This window comes from Tenrec ecaudatus, chromosome 13, assembly GCF_050624435.1.
Source record: "Tenrec ecaudatus isolate mTenEca1 chromosome 13, mTenEca1.hap1, whole genome shotgun sequence".
Lineage (NCBI taxonomy): Eukaryota > Metazoa > Chordata > Mammalia > Afrosoricida > Tenrecidae > Tenrec > Tenrec ecaudatus.
Window position 1 is genome coordinate 109,358,143 of NC_134542.1, and position 17,017 is coordinate 109,375,159.

Consider the following 17,017-nt stretch of genomic DNA (forward strand, 5'->3'; position numbering starts at 1 on the left):
GTGATCTTCTTTTCTTTGGATGAGAACCCTCAGCCTGCATTTCTTTTTTGTTTGTTTTGATTTTAAGGGTAGTTCTTTCCTCTTAGAAATCTATTCATATACCAAGTAAATAAAAAGCGTAAATAAAACTTTATGTAAGTACCTTCCCACTGATATAGTTCCTTATTTTATAGTCCATTAGCTTTAATTCCCCCAAGTTAAGATTTAGCTGCAGTTTGGCTGTCCAGAGGCATATTGTGAAATGCTGTCACCACAGACTCAGAATTCTACGGAAACAAGCCAGGAGTGAAAGAACAAAACAAACAAACAAACAAAAAAACAAAACAAAACAAAAAAACACCCAACGGGGAAGAAGAGCAGGGCAGCTTTAAAATAATAAGACACTTAAAATTAAAGGTAAAGTTTTTAACAATTAAAAAATAACAAGACAATTAAACTGGACAATGTTGTTTTATAAGGTACCTCAGAAAACACTCTGAAGACACGATCAGGTGGCCATCTGGTTTCCTACTGTTTAATTTTGAAACTAAAGTAACACATTCACATGGATTAAAAGTCACATTGTTCTGTACATTTTTAGATAAAAGTTAGTCACCTGCCTCTTTTCACCCATCTTGTATCCCTTTTAGGATGTGCTACTTTGACACTTTATTTTATTTATTTTTATAATTAGTTTTAATCTGCATATTTTAAAATAGCATGTCTACACTCTTCTGATTTTTTTAAGTTTTAGGTTTTATTGGCAAGTTTCCATTTAAGATGAAATTATTTCATGAATGCTCTCTAACCCTACTGGTCCAGTGGTTATACATTGTGCTGCAACATGCCCAGTCAGCAGTTAAAGACCATGAGCTGCTCTGCGGGAGAAAACACTGGGCTTTCTATTCCCGTAAAGCATGCTGGTCTAGAAAACTCACACGGCAATTCTACCCTTGTCTACTGGGTTGCTATGAGTCAGCATGCACTAAATGGCAGGGAGATGAGAATTTATTCCCCCTATGGTTGATTGATCTGGAAGATTAGACTATTGTGAATTTTCTTTTTCAGTTCTTCCTTTTTAAAAATTTTTCCATGTTGGTATCTACGTTAAACATTTTTCTCCAAACACTACTTCCACTGCATCTAACAAATGTGCTGTTGGTGTGGTTTTTCATTTTTTAAATTTTCTCCTCTTGGTTTAATTATTTTGAAATGAATATTTTTATTATGAATTAGGTGAGGAAGGGTTTACCTTTCAGACCAGAAACTCTGAATTCAGCTGTTGAATGTACTCATCAACCCTGTCCCCCAGGCTTTATCTAACCCTGCTACCTTGATTTATTTTCTTCCTCATATGGACTCCCATCTACCATTCATCCATGTCAATACCTATCAACTTCTAGTTCATTTCTTCATCTTCTCAACCTTGGCCTACCTCTCTTGGGAACATCCCGAGTCTGTTCCGTTGGTATGAAGTGCATTTCTTTTTTTTTTTTACTCTTATAATCGTGGTCTCATGCAATAATTATCTTTTTGTGATTGGCTCACTTCACTCATCATAATGTTCTCCAAGTCTGAGATGTTTCGTGCTCTTTTCATTGTTTTCACTGATACATAGGAGTCCATTGTGTTTACGTCCCAAAGTTTCTTTACCCATTTGCCTTCTGTAGACTGCTGGATACGTGAGTTGTTTCAAACGTCTTGCTATTATAAGCAGTGGTGACACAGACATAGGAGAGCATGTGCTTTTATCCTCAGCCTCTATACCACGTAGTGGTATTATTGGCTTAACGGAAAATTTTACTCCCATTTTTTGGGATATCATCACATGTAGTTATACAATAGTTGTATATGGTTACAGACTTGTCAGCAATGTATGGGACTCCCAATCTCTCTGCTCCCTCTCCAGCATTTCTTGTTTTCTATTATTCTGAATTAGAATGTCATTATTGATATACATTTATACTTTATTCTTGTTTTAATTTGTATTTCCTGGATGGCTAATTATCAGGAATATTTTTATGTACTTGTTAGTCATTTAAATTACACTTTTGGTGAACTGACTGTTTTTTATCTTTGCCAACTTTTAATTGGATTATTATAATATTTTCCTTATTGAGTTCTTGTAATATTCTGTAGACTTTATAGAATAGTCCCTTGACTGTCGAGTTGTAAAGATTTTTCCCATTCTGTGGGAAGTCTTTTTCCTCTTTTGATGAAGTGCATAAATGTCTTATTTTTTCTTGGTCCCAGTCATCTATTTTGTCTACCACTGGTGGACATCTGTCTTTCTCTCCTCTGTATAAACGAAGTAATTTTTTCTATTTTTAAAGAATGGAGTTGGGGTCTCTCTCACAATTGCATTGTCTGAGAGGTGGCTTTGGGTTGTATGGAACCCTGGAGCATGGTGGTTAAATGTTGGACTGCTATCTGCAAGGTTTAGTAGTTCAAAACCACCAGCCTGAAACCACCAGCTATTTCTAAAGAGAAAAACAGTACTTTCAACTCCTCAAAAAAGTTACAGTCTCAGGAACCAATAGGGGAAGTTCTGTCCAGTCCTATTGGGTCATTATGAGTCAGCATTGACTCCATGGCTGAAGTTGGGTAATACTGGCATTTTCACAATGTCAAGCCTTCCTATCCATGAGCGTGGAATATTCTCCCATTTAAAAAGGTCTCTTTTGGTTTCTTGTAACACTGCATAGTCTTTTAATTTTATTCTTTTCTCTATAAAGCCTATTTAAATATACTTAAACATGTTAAATTTATATTTGTTTCATGGCCTAGCATGCAGTCTCTATGGAGAAAATTCCATAAACACTGAGAAAAATTTGTATGTTTGTTTTATTTGTTATTGGGTAGAGTGTTCTGTAAATGTCAACTAGGTGATACATTTGATTGGAATGTTTTTAAAATTGCTGTACCCATTTCTTAGTGGCTTTACTCACCATTAAAGTGAGACATTGGAGTCTCAAAATATTACTGTTAAATGGTAAATTTCCCCCTTCATTTTTGCCCATTATTTTCTTCCTGTATTTTGTGGCTCTATTGTTGGTGCATAACTCTTAAAGATAGTCACTTTTGGCATTTCATAATGTTCCCCTTTGGCAATATTTTTATCTTAAAATCTATGTAGTCTTATAAGAGTAAAGCCACTTTTGACTTGTCACAGTTGCTGTTAGATGACAGCAAAAATACTGTTGATCCTATTTTAGGTAAGAATTTTCCAAACATAATACCAAGTACATAGTTAATTTGTAATAGGAAAAAATGGAGTACATCAAAATTAAGAATGTCTAGTCTTTGAAATTGCTGGTAAGAAAATGAAAATAAAAAACCAAAACAACAAAAACCAGAAACTATAAACTGGGACAAAATATTATCACATAATATTATCTATGTCATATGGCACTTGTAGCCATACTATATTTTGAAATTCCAAAACTTAAGCACAAGAAAATAAACTGTCCACTTTAAAACTCGGCATAATATTGGGCATATATTTTATTAAAGAAGACACATGATGGGGCATAGCATATATAAAAAAAGTTCAATAGTCATCAGGAAATGCAAAAGAGTGCTACCAAGTGATCTCATTACAGACCTGTTAGCATGGCTGAGAATGAAATTCAAAGCAATAACAAAAATCACAACAAAAGCAAACATAAAATACCAAGGAGAATGCAGGGCGATTGGGACATTCCTGTGTTGGCAATGGGAATGCAAAATGGTACAACTGTGGGGGGGAAAGGTTATTTCTTATAAAATTAAACAAACACTTAGTTTTTAACCCAATAATTTTACATCCACCCAAGTCAAATGTAACCTATGTTTCTACAATGCCTGTGTACAAAAGGGTATAGCAGATTTACACAAAGTAACATTAAAAAAGGAAACCAGAGAAATGCCCTTCACCAGAAGTGGGTAGGTACTATTGATAGCAGGGAGTGGTAGGACTGAATTCCTCTACGATATGCAAAGCCATGGAATTGATGCTCTGAGACACAGCGGGATTTCTCCATAGGATTCCCAGGACTGTCACACTGCTCAAAAGTGGGCTCTCACGTACGGTGCCTGAGTGACTGGGTTAGGACCAGTGACCTTTCAGCCATCAGGCAAATGCTGAATCAGCACCACACAAAGCTCGTATAATCACAATCTGGGGTAAATCACAAAGGCAGCATACTATGTCAATGAAGCCAAACTCAGAATGCTACACAGTGGACCATTTCATTTATACGACAGACCACTTTTTATGACATTGACATGACAAAGGCAAAAATAAAAAAGATAAGTCTGGTTTTGAATGGAGAGGTGCGTCAGTGTATTCTGGGTGACACTTGGTCCTTTTCCATATCTTGGTGACAGTGTTGACTCCACACTGCACTTGTGACATTGACTTGCACAGTAAAGTGAATGGATTTTACTTCATAAGCAAAATGAAACAAAAAGGTATAAATATATGAATAGTCCTAATGGTGCATTTTTCTATGTAAAGAAATCTGAATATTTGAAGCCAGTGCCATAACCCTGCACTGACTAAAGAGCTCATAAGAAATCCACAACAGCAGTCAAAAAGACTTCATATCAAATCCCTCCACGCCAGTTTGCACGTCATTTCTGTAGGACAAGCAAACAGTGGGTGATCTGATACAAAGTCTCTCTGTCTAACTGTGTAGCATCCATCCTGCTGACACGAGACTGAAGCCCGGGAAATAGCTGCATCAGCTATTCAAGCTCCCATACAGAAAGGGAGTGAAACACCTATTTATTTTTATCTGCTACATAAGCAAGGAATATTTTCCCTATTTATAAGAGTTAACGGTTAGTTAAAATCATTTTTGTTTCCAGGAAATTTTATTTCTGAAATTGAGGATGAATAATTACCCCATTTGGTGAATTAATATGTCAGAGAGCATATGTATTTGGAAGGGTGCCTATGCACTCTTGTATTTCCAAAGATTTTCTGAAAGTTCTAGTTCCCACTCGAGAAGACATATCTAACCTTGGAGTACACAAATCAAATAGCTCAGTTGTGTTCTCATTGTCCTGCTAAATCCAATACACAATCAATGTGGGTTATTCAATTATAGATAATAACGGCAGCCAGTATAATGTTATTGACCACACTATGGTTCATCTGATGTCTAAACATCCAATATTGTAAACAAGATTTCTCGGGGGATTTTTATATAAACAAAACTAATGAGAAAAGAAAGCTTCTAACAGTGATAACTTGTAATTGCTAGAGTCTGTTTGCCAACTTTTTAATCACCTCTTTCTACCATCCTATTTTTGCTCGGAGGCAGGTCAAAACAATTTGTGTGTATTTCCACAGATACATCCTTGCATGTATTTGTAGAAATGCTTCATAAATCCCAAAACTCTTAGAGGGCAATACAATTCCTAAATAAGTGAGTTTGTTGAAAATTACTTGTCTAATTGTTAATTGGTTAATTCTTTACAGTAAATGGTAATAGGGGTGGACATATCTGACCCCCTCCTATTCCATTGACAGGGGTCAGACAAATGTCCATGGTCCCTCCTTCTTTACCTATTCTGACCCCTACTCTTCTCCCACGCCATTCCACAACTATGCTGGTTTCCGCACTGCATTGAAATGGTCACTCAGAACTCACAGACAACACTCCCAAATATAGGGACTTATTAGGGAAGTTAATAGGTTACCCCAAGTCAAGGTCAGCAAACAGTAAGGACACAGTCAATGATCTCAGCAGTCAGCAGCCAAGTCTCTCTGGTTCTCAGCCTCTTAGGCATGTGGTAGGCAAACCTCTCTCCAGTTCTTAGTCTCTCAGCCATGTGTTGTCTTGGCCTTTTCCCCCATGGGCCTGGAAGCCAGTCCATCTGTAATTCACTCACAGTTCCATAATCTTGTACTAGATAAGGGGAAAGTCCCCCACAGTGTAGGCGCTGCTCTTCTGAAGTTTTATACCATGGCCTGTGAGGAATCAAGTCTGTCTGGTATCCACCACTTCACACAGTGAGATAGAGCATGCTTTTCCAAGGTCCTCTGAGTTTCTCTTCTCGACCATTTCCAGGGGGGCTCCTTCTGACACTCAAGGGACTGGTAATGAGAACCGGCCAATCCCCTCTTTTAGTGATACACATGCCTTACTGGATCATCCAACCCAGCATTTGAGCTACAGAGGCTTTAATAGAAGAGCCATATTAAGAAAGTTCACTCGGACACAGTCATTTATTTATTTATTATCACGAAGAGAAAGCAAGGTTGGTAAACATCTAGCTGTTCATTGCTACATTCATACCCCAGAGCGCGTGGCCTTAACCATAAAATACTATCACCACACAAAACGAAAGAAAAAATAATAAGGACTAAAACCTGAGACTTAAAATAAATTAGTCTTTATAACTCTCTAGACTTCTGCCTACTACTTATTAATAATATAAATTCACAAATATATGTCTGATTTTATTTCTAAGTCAAAGAAGGCTTAGAAGCTTTAATGCCTCAAAGCTAACCAGCACTTCTAAAATGCTAACTTCCATTTGATAGCATGTTTGGATAATGTTCTCCTTTACAATTTGCTCTTTCATAACGTTGAGAATAAAAAAGAATGAAAATTGCCTCCAAATCAGAGGATTGTGTGGTCCGTGTACGGGGAGCTTTTAATAATTGAATTAGATTTGATCCATGAGCTAATAGTATCTGTGTGATGTATCCTTTTTGTTTTAGTCAAAAAGACAATTTTGTTTTAGAATAATATGCGAGCAGATATTACATACTCCACTTACATTTTGGTACCAAACTTGCCTATTTCATTCCCTCTAGAGAGTCATGTTCATCTTGCTTCTTCTGTTTTATATCTAGACCAATAATCGTGTTGAATGAGTCAATAACTGTGCTCCATGAAAGACACTTTATGAGAAGTGATGGTTTAAGATTTCCTATTATACTCAAATCGCCTTTCTAACAAAATTAATCTGACTTACTTTTCATTATGTACGTAGGCATTATCGCATGGAATGCAATTAAGCATGAATGATAAGCATTCAAATAGATAACATTATAATAATTAGTATTACTTTCACAGTGTCAACCTAGATTTTACATTTTTAGTATTTTATGTGGTCATATCTTCATAGAGTTTCTTTGTGCATTAAAAAACTCAATAACTACAATGTCACTGGTAACATAGACTGCTTAATCATCTCCCTATCATAACCGCATACATATACAAATCCTCATACGGGATAAATAAAATAAACCAAAACTTGTTTACTTGTCTCTCACTATTTTCAGCAACCAAATACCCACTTACCACCTGAAGCCATGGTTATGGTCTGATATTTCCTATCTAATTTTTCCTATTATGTGTCTCCATCTCTTGTCAATACTCAAAGGTTATGTGTCTTTCAGAGTGGATAGTTGATATTTTAACTTGGAAATTGGAGGAAGCGGGGACAAGCAGTCTGCAAAGTTTCTTCGTTGATTTGAGCTAGAGGAGAGTAATAATTTTGCTTTGGGCATTATATGGAGAAAGTATACATTTAGCACAGAATTAGTATGTTTGTATTACAGTCATGGATGTAATACATTGCTTCATACCCCTAACATCATTCTCTTGCCTTATAAGACTATGTATGTTTTCTATTGAAAAATCATACCTGCTTCCTCTGCTCAATTCTTCATTGCATTTGCATCTGACCTCCCTGTTCCCTTGACACCCCTTTTATAGGTGTTCAATGGTCCCATTAAGGAAATTCAGTGCAATTTTTGGTTTTCCTGCAGGTGAACATCTCCAAACGTGTGCCTTTATTTGTTCAGCTTCTTCAACAACCCTTCTTATTCCTTGGGTTTTGTTGCCCGCTAACATATCCAACCACTCATCTTTTGGGGGGTATTATTTAAGTCTCTCCTGAATGCCCTTTAAAGGTAGACATTCTCTTCTAAGCTGTTTGTCGGCATCTTAAATATTCTTTCAAAAGCATAATTGCTCCACTTTTTAGCCTTCAGTTACTAAGTTTATGTGTGTGACTCCCAAACCTACGTCTTCTGTAGAGATTTTTTAAATAATGATTTTATTTGGGACTCATACAGCTCTTATCACAATGCATACATACACACATGCAACCATTGTGTCAAGCACAATGTACATTTGTTGCCATCATCATTCTTAATACATTTGCTTTCTACTTGGTATCAGGTCCTTATTTTTTTATCCTCCCTCCCTCCCGAACGCTTGATAATTAATAAATTATTATTATTTTATCATCTTACACTGACCAATGTCTCCCTTCACCCACTTTTCTGCTGTCCATTCCCCAGTGAGGGGGTTATATCTAGATCATTGGGATCATTTCTCCCTTTCTCCCCCACCTTCCCCTTCCCCTACTGGTATTGCTACTCTTATTATTGGTCCTGAGGGGCTTATCTGTCCTAGATTTCCTGTATTTCCAGCTCTGATCTGTACCCATGTATGTGCTCTGGTCCAGCCAGATTTGTAAAGAAGACTTGAGATCATGATACTGGGTGTGGAGGGTGGGGGTGGAGGAAGCATTCAAGAACTAGAGGAAGGATGTATGTTTCATTGTTGCTATACTACAAGATATATTCAGTATAGATTTCAGTATATATTCAGTATATATTGTGAACTTCTTGCTTGCCATTATATTGCCAACATTCTAAGCAAAAACATGTCAAAGGCAGCATGGGATCATCCTCTTGACACTCCAGACTTCCTGCTGTGCTTAATCCATTTGATTGTTAGTATTGTTAATTACTTGTCGTTTTGTTTTCACCAAGTTCTTGGCTACCTCTCCTTTCAAGTATCTGTCATTCTACTTTACAATTTTGCCATTTCTAAATTCATAGATATCTACCCTCTGCTATTACATAGTTTCAAACAGTACATGTCTGAGGATATCACGTCTTTGCTCAATAACCAAAAATGCGCCCCATGGTCAAAACAGGAAAGGCACTTAACCTAGGAGCTAATGCACCTTGCTCTGACCCCAATCATCCCTAGCCCCATTCCTTCCGACATCCAACATTATGGTTAAGCAGCACACCCTTGCTTATATATTGTGTATGCTTTCATATCCATATTCTCAATGTGCTCACATTTTCACCTTGGTCTGGAAGGTAGTCTCATACATTTTACCTACTGACCACCTTCTTAATTATTAAGTTCCAGTACAGATTAAAAGTCTTAACTATTTCTTAAATATCAACTCCATTTTCATTACCTGGTTGAATTATCCTCTTTCTAAATCATAATGGTATTTTTATTTAAGATGAGTGTTTTTCTGCCATGAATTATATATACACATATATAAGTATGTATGTGATTTAGTTGTTGTCATTTTTATGTAACCCCATTTAATTCTACACTTATGTTTAAGTCCTCCATTTGTGTAAATTTTTTCAACTTGGGAATCCAAGTAGATAGCTTAGTGTTGACCAAGTGCTCAATAAATGTTAAACTATGTTGTAATTCAAGCTAATTTTGGACTGACTCCACCATAATTAAGTATAATTTGACAACTCAATTACCTTACTGTATCAGGTGAATTAACCATCTTTAGGGCCGAGTTTAATTTAATATACAAGAAGTGACATCCGAGAGCAGTAAATTTCGTCCTAAAGTTAAGATATTTTATGGTTTGTTGATTCATTGTTTTGCCAAAATTCTAAGACAATTCCTATAGCTCTAACATATTCCTAAGCCTAGGATGACAAGAAGAAAGAAAATAAAAACAAGATATACCATAGTTAGACCTAACCAACTCTTGGTTGTACAGTGAAAACTGGAAAGCTGACGAAGAGCATAATCTTTGGGGCTTGCCTGTCCTTCTTTTGAACACTAGCTCTGTAATACATTTGCTGTGCCATCAGACGCCAGCACCCCACCATTAGTTTTCTATTCTGCAGTGTACAAGTATGGGCATGTAGACTGATACAAGGTTCCAGAGATCGTTCAGGTCTGTTGCTGTTGTCACTAAACCCAAAACAAACAAGCACAGTGCCACCCAGCCAATGCTGACTCATAGTGACCCCTGTAGGTTTCTGAGACGGTAGCAGTTTACAGGACTAGAAAACCCAGTCTATCTCCCTCGCTGCTGCTGGTGGTTTTGAACTGCTGACCATGTAGATCTCAGTCCAACTCACAACCACTGCACCACCAGGGCTCTTATTGACATTATTTGCCACTAAAACCTCACATAAAAGGGGACCTTAAAGGTTTGTTGGAAAATTCCATTATCTTTTAATGTCATTTGTTTACAAACTTCATGTAATTGTTCTCAGCTTGTATCCACACCTAATTTGTTCATGATTTGTGTATATAAAAGAGGGGGTGTTAAAATTATTACTATTAAGGGTCAACTTCATACATGCGTGGGTTTTTTCCAAAAAATAAAACGAAACAAAAAGTTTGACCATGTCTCTGTAATCAGTGGATGGCTACAGATCAGTTCTTTTAGCAACACATTTGTGTTAGTCTTGTTAAGGAGCTGAAAAACGCACAATTGAAACAGTGACTTCCAGGGGCATATTTTGCGTCAGATAAATTCAACAGAGAGAGGTCATCTCAGAAGGCTTAGGTGACTATTTGGGGAATTCCAGTTGTGTAATATTAATAGATTTTCTTAAAACACATAGGATGATCACTAGGTCTTATTATGGGGAAGTTTTAAAAAATTGAAGATTGTATTAGTAAGGGGAAAAGTCCAGAAAGTTGTGCCAAGGAATTTTTTCCCCATCCCAACAATACACCTGCTCATTCTTTGAGGGTAGCTAAGGTTACCATAAAATAGTTTCCAATGGGAAATCTGTAGTCCGGACATTTTTTCTTCAGACTCAGAATTTTCCCTCAAACTCAAAGAATATTCTGAAGGAACATGATCTAATTCTTTTGGAGATGACAGGCTATATAGGCAGTAATAAATCATATAAAAAGGATTCATATATATCACTAGGGGAAAACAAAATAGAAAGAATGTGGCAAGTGTATATTGAAAAAAAATGTGTTCTCAGCTGTGGTACCCACACCTGATAGACAATAAGATGGGAACTGAGAAAAGGCCAGTTATTGTCAGGAAGTAGATTGGATTCCTTTGCATCGGGAGTTTCTATGAAGCGGTGTAGGTGAAAAGCTGATGGGATTTAAGAAGAGTAGAGGCACAGTGGGGATGGACACGTGTTTGCGCTTTTCTTTTTGTCCATTTCTTGTTTTGCTTCACTCAAAAAGGAATAGGACAACACTAACATATTGGGTTAAATGAAGTCACAGTGTTTTACTTTTTATGTTTAAAAAAATCATGTTCCCATACAGAAGATGAGCTAATACAAGCATCAATAAAGTTTGAAAAGGGTCAGAGAGTAAATATTTTGGGAAAGTCCTCAAGGAGATGGATTGACACAGTGGCTGCAACCAGGGGCTCAAACAGAATGACAATTGTGAGGACGCTGACATGCAGGCAGTGTTTTGTTCTGTTGTGCATATGGTAGCGATGAGTCGGAATTGACTCGACAGCACCTAACAATGACGCCGACAACAATCTAAAGTGCTCAGAGCATGATAGTTGAGAGAAGGCTCTTATCGTATTCTAGCACAGGTGAGAAGAGGTAGGTATCTCTGCACCAAGAGCAGCATCTGGATGATGACTTTGACTGTGATTGGACGGAATGTGTGTAGATGTTTAAAAATAAATTGTGGAGCAGTTGTTTCTGACTCATGATGACACACACAAATACTAGATGTATTTAGATTTGCCGCAAATATGCTCCACATTGAAATTCAATGCACCCAAAATGCCTTGTTCAAAAGACCTGGTAACCTAGCTGAGAAAAAATAGTCAATTAAATAAACCTATGGGACACAGTTCTACTCTGAACACATTTGGTTTGACATATATCAGAAACCACTGCAAATAACATGATTTTTTTATAGGCCATGGGGTTTACTAAGGAAGTAACAGGCTAAAAAATTGGGATCCAAATTTACTCAGAAATACCATCCCATTTTAAATCATTTACCTTTAATCTTCAAACTCTGTCTTATTTTTCCTCCTGAAGGAAAAAGAGAAAACAACAGTGTTGTCACAACCCATTAGTGTTCCTAGTTTTAGACAGTAGAATCAGTCACACATTCTATCCAGACAGCTTTCTAGTTTAGCAGATTTATTCCTGTTAGAAATTATTTGTGCAATGAATATCCTCCTGTCATTTTATCTCTAGTTCATGCATTTATCATATTGAATTCTAATTTGCTCTGTGGGTTTGCTAACTTGTGCTTCAATGATGTATTTGCTCTAAAAGAGTTCACATGTAATAAAATATATTATGTCCAGTATTTGTCTAATATTATGCAACCAATGGAAAATAAATTATTGAAATGGAATGTACTCACATTGATTGTTATGAAGGTTCTGCGTGCATTGGTAGATCGAAACAAGCCCTCAGAAGATAGAAAATCAACTGATGAGTCAGATAGAGGAGGCATATGTTGTGAAATCAACTCCTCTGTTGACATTTTTCTTCTGAAAATAATTTCGGTTACCAGAATTTGAAAGGAATTTGTGATTTTTGAATGTAAGTAATAAGCTCAGAAGTTGGAGAAGAAACAGATCGATAATAAATTTTATGAAGCGTGCTTCAGAAAGGTGTAAACCAACACATTTGAGAAGGAATAAATCTAGTTTCTCTTGAATACCAATTACAGCAATTTTTTGAACGACCAATCAGAAACATGCTATTAGAGTACAGGAACTGAGTAAATAAGAAATAATATTTAAATGTAATATGAAATATGGTGCACTCATCTAATATGGACAATATGTTTCCTTCTCTCTGCAGAATTATTGCCCAATTGTCAAGAATTGAATTGTCAATATAAATGCGCAATAATAAGAAGAAACAGTACAAGATGTTACTGTGACAAAGGATTTGAAGTACAAGAGGATGGAAGACATTGTAAAGGTAACTAGGATTTTGCTTTTCCCTTCTAAGTTCATCTACTTATGTACTGGTGGAAGCTTAGCTAACAGAAATGTAAGAAATTTTTAAGAACTTAAGCAACTTTGAAAACTTGTCATATAATCCACAAAATGCTATTGCTGACTAATTATTACTCTGTTTTATGATAGAGGAGAGTTGGCACTCACTTAAGCAAACACATGTGCACACATGAAATATATACATTTATCCCGGGGCATCACTCGGTGAATATAGGGGTTCCCGAGAGTACCCCAGACCCTGCTACTAGTGGTGACAGCATTATAAACCCTGGATAGGCAATATCGGTGTTGGCTGTGGTGGCATGCCAGTGGTGAAGTAGAGGAAGTTGGCACCCATCTCCCAGTGCAGTAATTCAACACAACACCTATGTTCACACACCCCACCACCAGTCAGTCAGGGTGGGGGTGGGCAAGCATCTTGGCCAATGGAAGAGGGAAGGAGTTGCAAGAAGCCACAAGGAGCAAAGCAAGGAGGAGCAGACCGACTGGCATGGCGTTCTATTGAACGGAACAGTTAGACTCCTTTCTGTCTTAGTCAATTGCTCCAGGTCAACCACCCTCAGTTATTCTGCTTAACATTAGGAAGGATGGAAGGCCTTCAATGGAAGATGAGTTCTTTTTCTCTTTGTCCATCTTGATTGTCAGTTCGGAGCAGGACTTAGCCCTCCCTGAAGTCATAATCGGTTGAATCTGGTCAATTCTGACTTAGAAGGTACCCTATCATGACTTCTCAATGGAGCTCTGGTCGGGTAGTGTGGACGAGTTGGACTGCCAACTGCAAGGTCAGCAGTTCAAAACCACCAGCTGTTCCTTGGGAGAAATACCAGGCTTTGTATAAAGAGTCACAGTCTTGGAAACTCACCAGGGCAGTTCTACCCTGTCCTCTAGGACCATTGTGAGTCCACACGACTTGATCACAGGGAGAGTAGAGACGTATAGGACCTCCGAGGTTGTCATCGTTATAAAGGCAGGTGACCACAACTTTCTCTCAGAGTGGCTGGGGAGTGTGAATAGTTACCAGCTAAGTACCTTTGTACCCTCACGCCTTCCTCCTCAGAAATAGTTTTTCCTCTGTCCTTCAAGGCAGAGGAAAGGCAGTAATAGATATAATGGTACGCCTATTCCTTTGTGTCCAACTTTGAGGATTTATTTACATGTGACAGCAGTGTCAGCTTGCTAGGGAGAAAAAGCAAACAAAATCATCAATCATATTGCTCTCCTGGATAGCATAATCATGTCACAGGACTAACATAGAAAACTGCAGTATTCAAGTTGAAAACTCCATGAAGAATCATTACCCTCCTCTGTGGCTGGACTTTATCAAATTCAACACTTTATTTATTTCATTATCACTTTTGACTTATCTCTAACCATTGCTTCCTATCTCCAAAAGTACTTACTTCATAGAAAACAGGTGTGGGCCCACATTCTGACAGGAAGCTAAAGGAACCTGAAAATAGTGCAAATCAATATGAGGCAAAAGCACCTTTTCCCAATTTAAAAAGCACATTGAGCTAAGCAACAATCTTTTTTTTTTTTTCTTACCCTTTCAAGCCTGGATTCTCCCAGAAATGGACCTTGAGACAAGAATTCATGTGCAAGTTTTTGCTTTATGGGTTTTGGGGTTGCTTTATTTTTTTTCCTTTCTTGGCAGTAGGGTGGGAGATGACACAGGGAAGAAAAGGCAACAAATCAATCCATTAAGTCACTTATCATGATGGTTGATTAATATTGAAATGTGTGGCAAGACTGACCAGAGGGAAGAGCACTGGGTCATTACATTTATGCATCAATTTCCAAAGAGTGATTGGTGTGTGCTAAGGTTGCTGCCTCCTTCCCTGCAACTTTAACCTATGTGGTACTGGCAGGGCCTCTCAGACCAGCTGTTGGGGTAGGAACGCATCAGTACAAATGAGCCTCCCTGCTGGCACAGGAGCCCACCGAGTGGCCTGAGGATTCTGGAGAGAAAACATCACTCAAACATCGCCTTCAAATTTTATTCCAAGGAATTCATTGTGTTTTCTTCCCTCTCCTAAATAATAGGTCTTTGCTTTTGTTATTTATCCCTTTCAGTTGAAGTCAATACCGGTTTCTCTAAAACAGATTTTCTAAGTGCTATTGATAGCAATATCCTTGATTTACCCTCTAATTTTTCATTATTTTCATTTGTACTGACTTATGCTCTGGTGGTTCCGTGCTCCTAAGCAGGAGGTCAGCAGAAGACAACCACCAGCCGCTGTAATAGAATGCTGAATTTATAGACCAGTAGCACATGCAACTAAAATTGTACTAAAGAATATCCACAAAGGTTTCATAAGTACATGGACATGGGGGTGCAGGCCAGATTCAGGACAGGACATGAATCAAGAGCTATCTTTGTTGATAAGAGATGGAGGTTGGCTCAAGGCAGAGAATACCAGAAAGATGTTTACTTGTGTTTTATTGAGTATGACAAGACATTCACATATGTGGAGCCTAGGAACTATAGCTAGTCTTCAGAAGAGTGGGAATTCCAGAACACTTCATTGTGCCCTTGAAAAGCTTGTACTACGATCAGGAAACAGTGGTGCCAACAGAACAAGGGAGTCCTGCACAGCTTAAAATCGGGGTTGGATCCTGTCACCATACTTCCTTGTCAGAATGAAGAGAAATTAATCAGATCAGAATGCAGAGAAAATGATCATAGAAGCTGGATTATATGAAGAAGTATGTGGCATGAGGATGGGACAGAGGCTTATTGACAACCTACGATATACAGATGGCAAAATCATGCTTGCTAAAAGCCAGAAGGACTTGAGACACCTGCTGATGAAGACCAGGGATTGCAGCCATCAGTGTGAATTGCAAGTCAATGGGAAGTAGACCAGTCAGTGACATGATAGAGAAAAGATTGGGGTTGTGAAAAACTTTGCTTTCTTGGATCCATAATTCATGCACATGGTAGCAGCAGTCAAGAAATCAAAAGACATATCGCATTACATGAATCTGCTTCACAAGACCTTTTTAGAGTGTCAAAAAGCAGCGAGGTTACTTTAAGAACTAAGAAGCATCTGACCCACGCCAAAGTATTTGCCATTACCTCATATGCTGATGAACCTTGGACATGAAATAAGGAACACTGAGGTAGTTAGTTTATTGTGCCAACCTGACCGATAAACACATGTGAGGTTAATTGAAGGGCGGAGGGATAAATGGCTTGGTAAGCCTTGCCTTTCAAGTTCTCAGGTGTCTTGATCTCCGATTGTCGGACCAGGGTGCAACTGCCTTAGCCAGTTCCCTGTTTCAGCTGGCAAGGCGCAGTTTGTGCAAGATATCCCTGAGGAGAAGCCACACGGGCCTACCCCGATGCAGTCCTGGATGTTGGAGAAGCCGTGTGGAGACCCCTGCCAGTGCTGAGATGCTTACACATTCACTGACTCGGCTTTCCTCTTGCAGTCGGCATGGTTGCATGTGTTTTTTGAGATGGAAGCGGACTTAGTGGATTGCTGTCAGATATCTGGACTAATGTTGGACTTGTGGGTTTGGGCAGCACTGGGTTGGGATGTTTTCTTGACCTGCACTTACCCTTTATATAAAACTCTCTCCTATACATGAATTTCTGTGGATGTGTTTCTCTAAAGTGCCCAGACTAACACAAAGCCCAAAGAAGAAGGGGTGCATCTGCATTAATGTTCTGGCAAAGGATATGGAAAGTACAATGGACTGTCGAAGGACAAGCTATTTTGTCTTGGAAAAAATACAGGTGATCCATCAGAATGCTCCAAGTACAGACAATATCATAAAGATTTTGAAAAGGACAGCTTTATATCAGAACAGTTTTGAAAAGAATCACTTCATCACAACACAAAAACACACTCGATTTCTTGGATTGCTACTCCAAATGTATCAAGCCATTTTCATGTAGATAATGGAATTGGAGATATCTGCAATAGAACCGTGTAAGCCATCTCTCAGCTGAGGAGTTTTTAACAGGTAAACTTACCCCACTGAACAGAAGAAATCCATGGGCCTCTCTGCTCAGCTACTCTCTCATTTCCCA

The 17,017-nt window shown here is 38.1% G+C and overlaps 1 protein-coding gene across 1 annotated transcript in view; it reads left to right on the plus strand.

The window, feature by feature from the left end:
• LRP1B (LDL receptor related protein 1B) overlaps positions 1-17,017 on the plus strand; it is a 1,653,255-nt gene that overhangs the window by 555,436 nt on the left and 1,080,802 nt on the right. Inside the window, exon 4 of the mRNA XM_075529151.1 lies at positions 12,818-12,940. Coding sequence (XP_075385266.1) covers positions 12,818-12,940 — 123 coding nt within the window. The remainder of the gene's footprint in view (positions 1-12,817; positions 12,941-17,017) is intronic.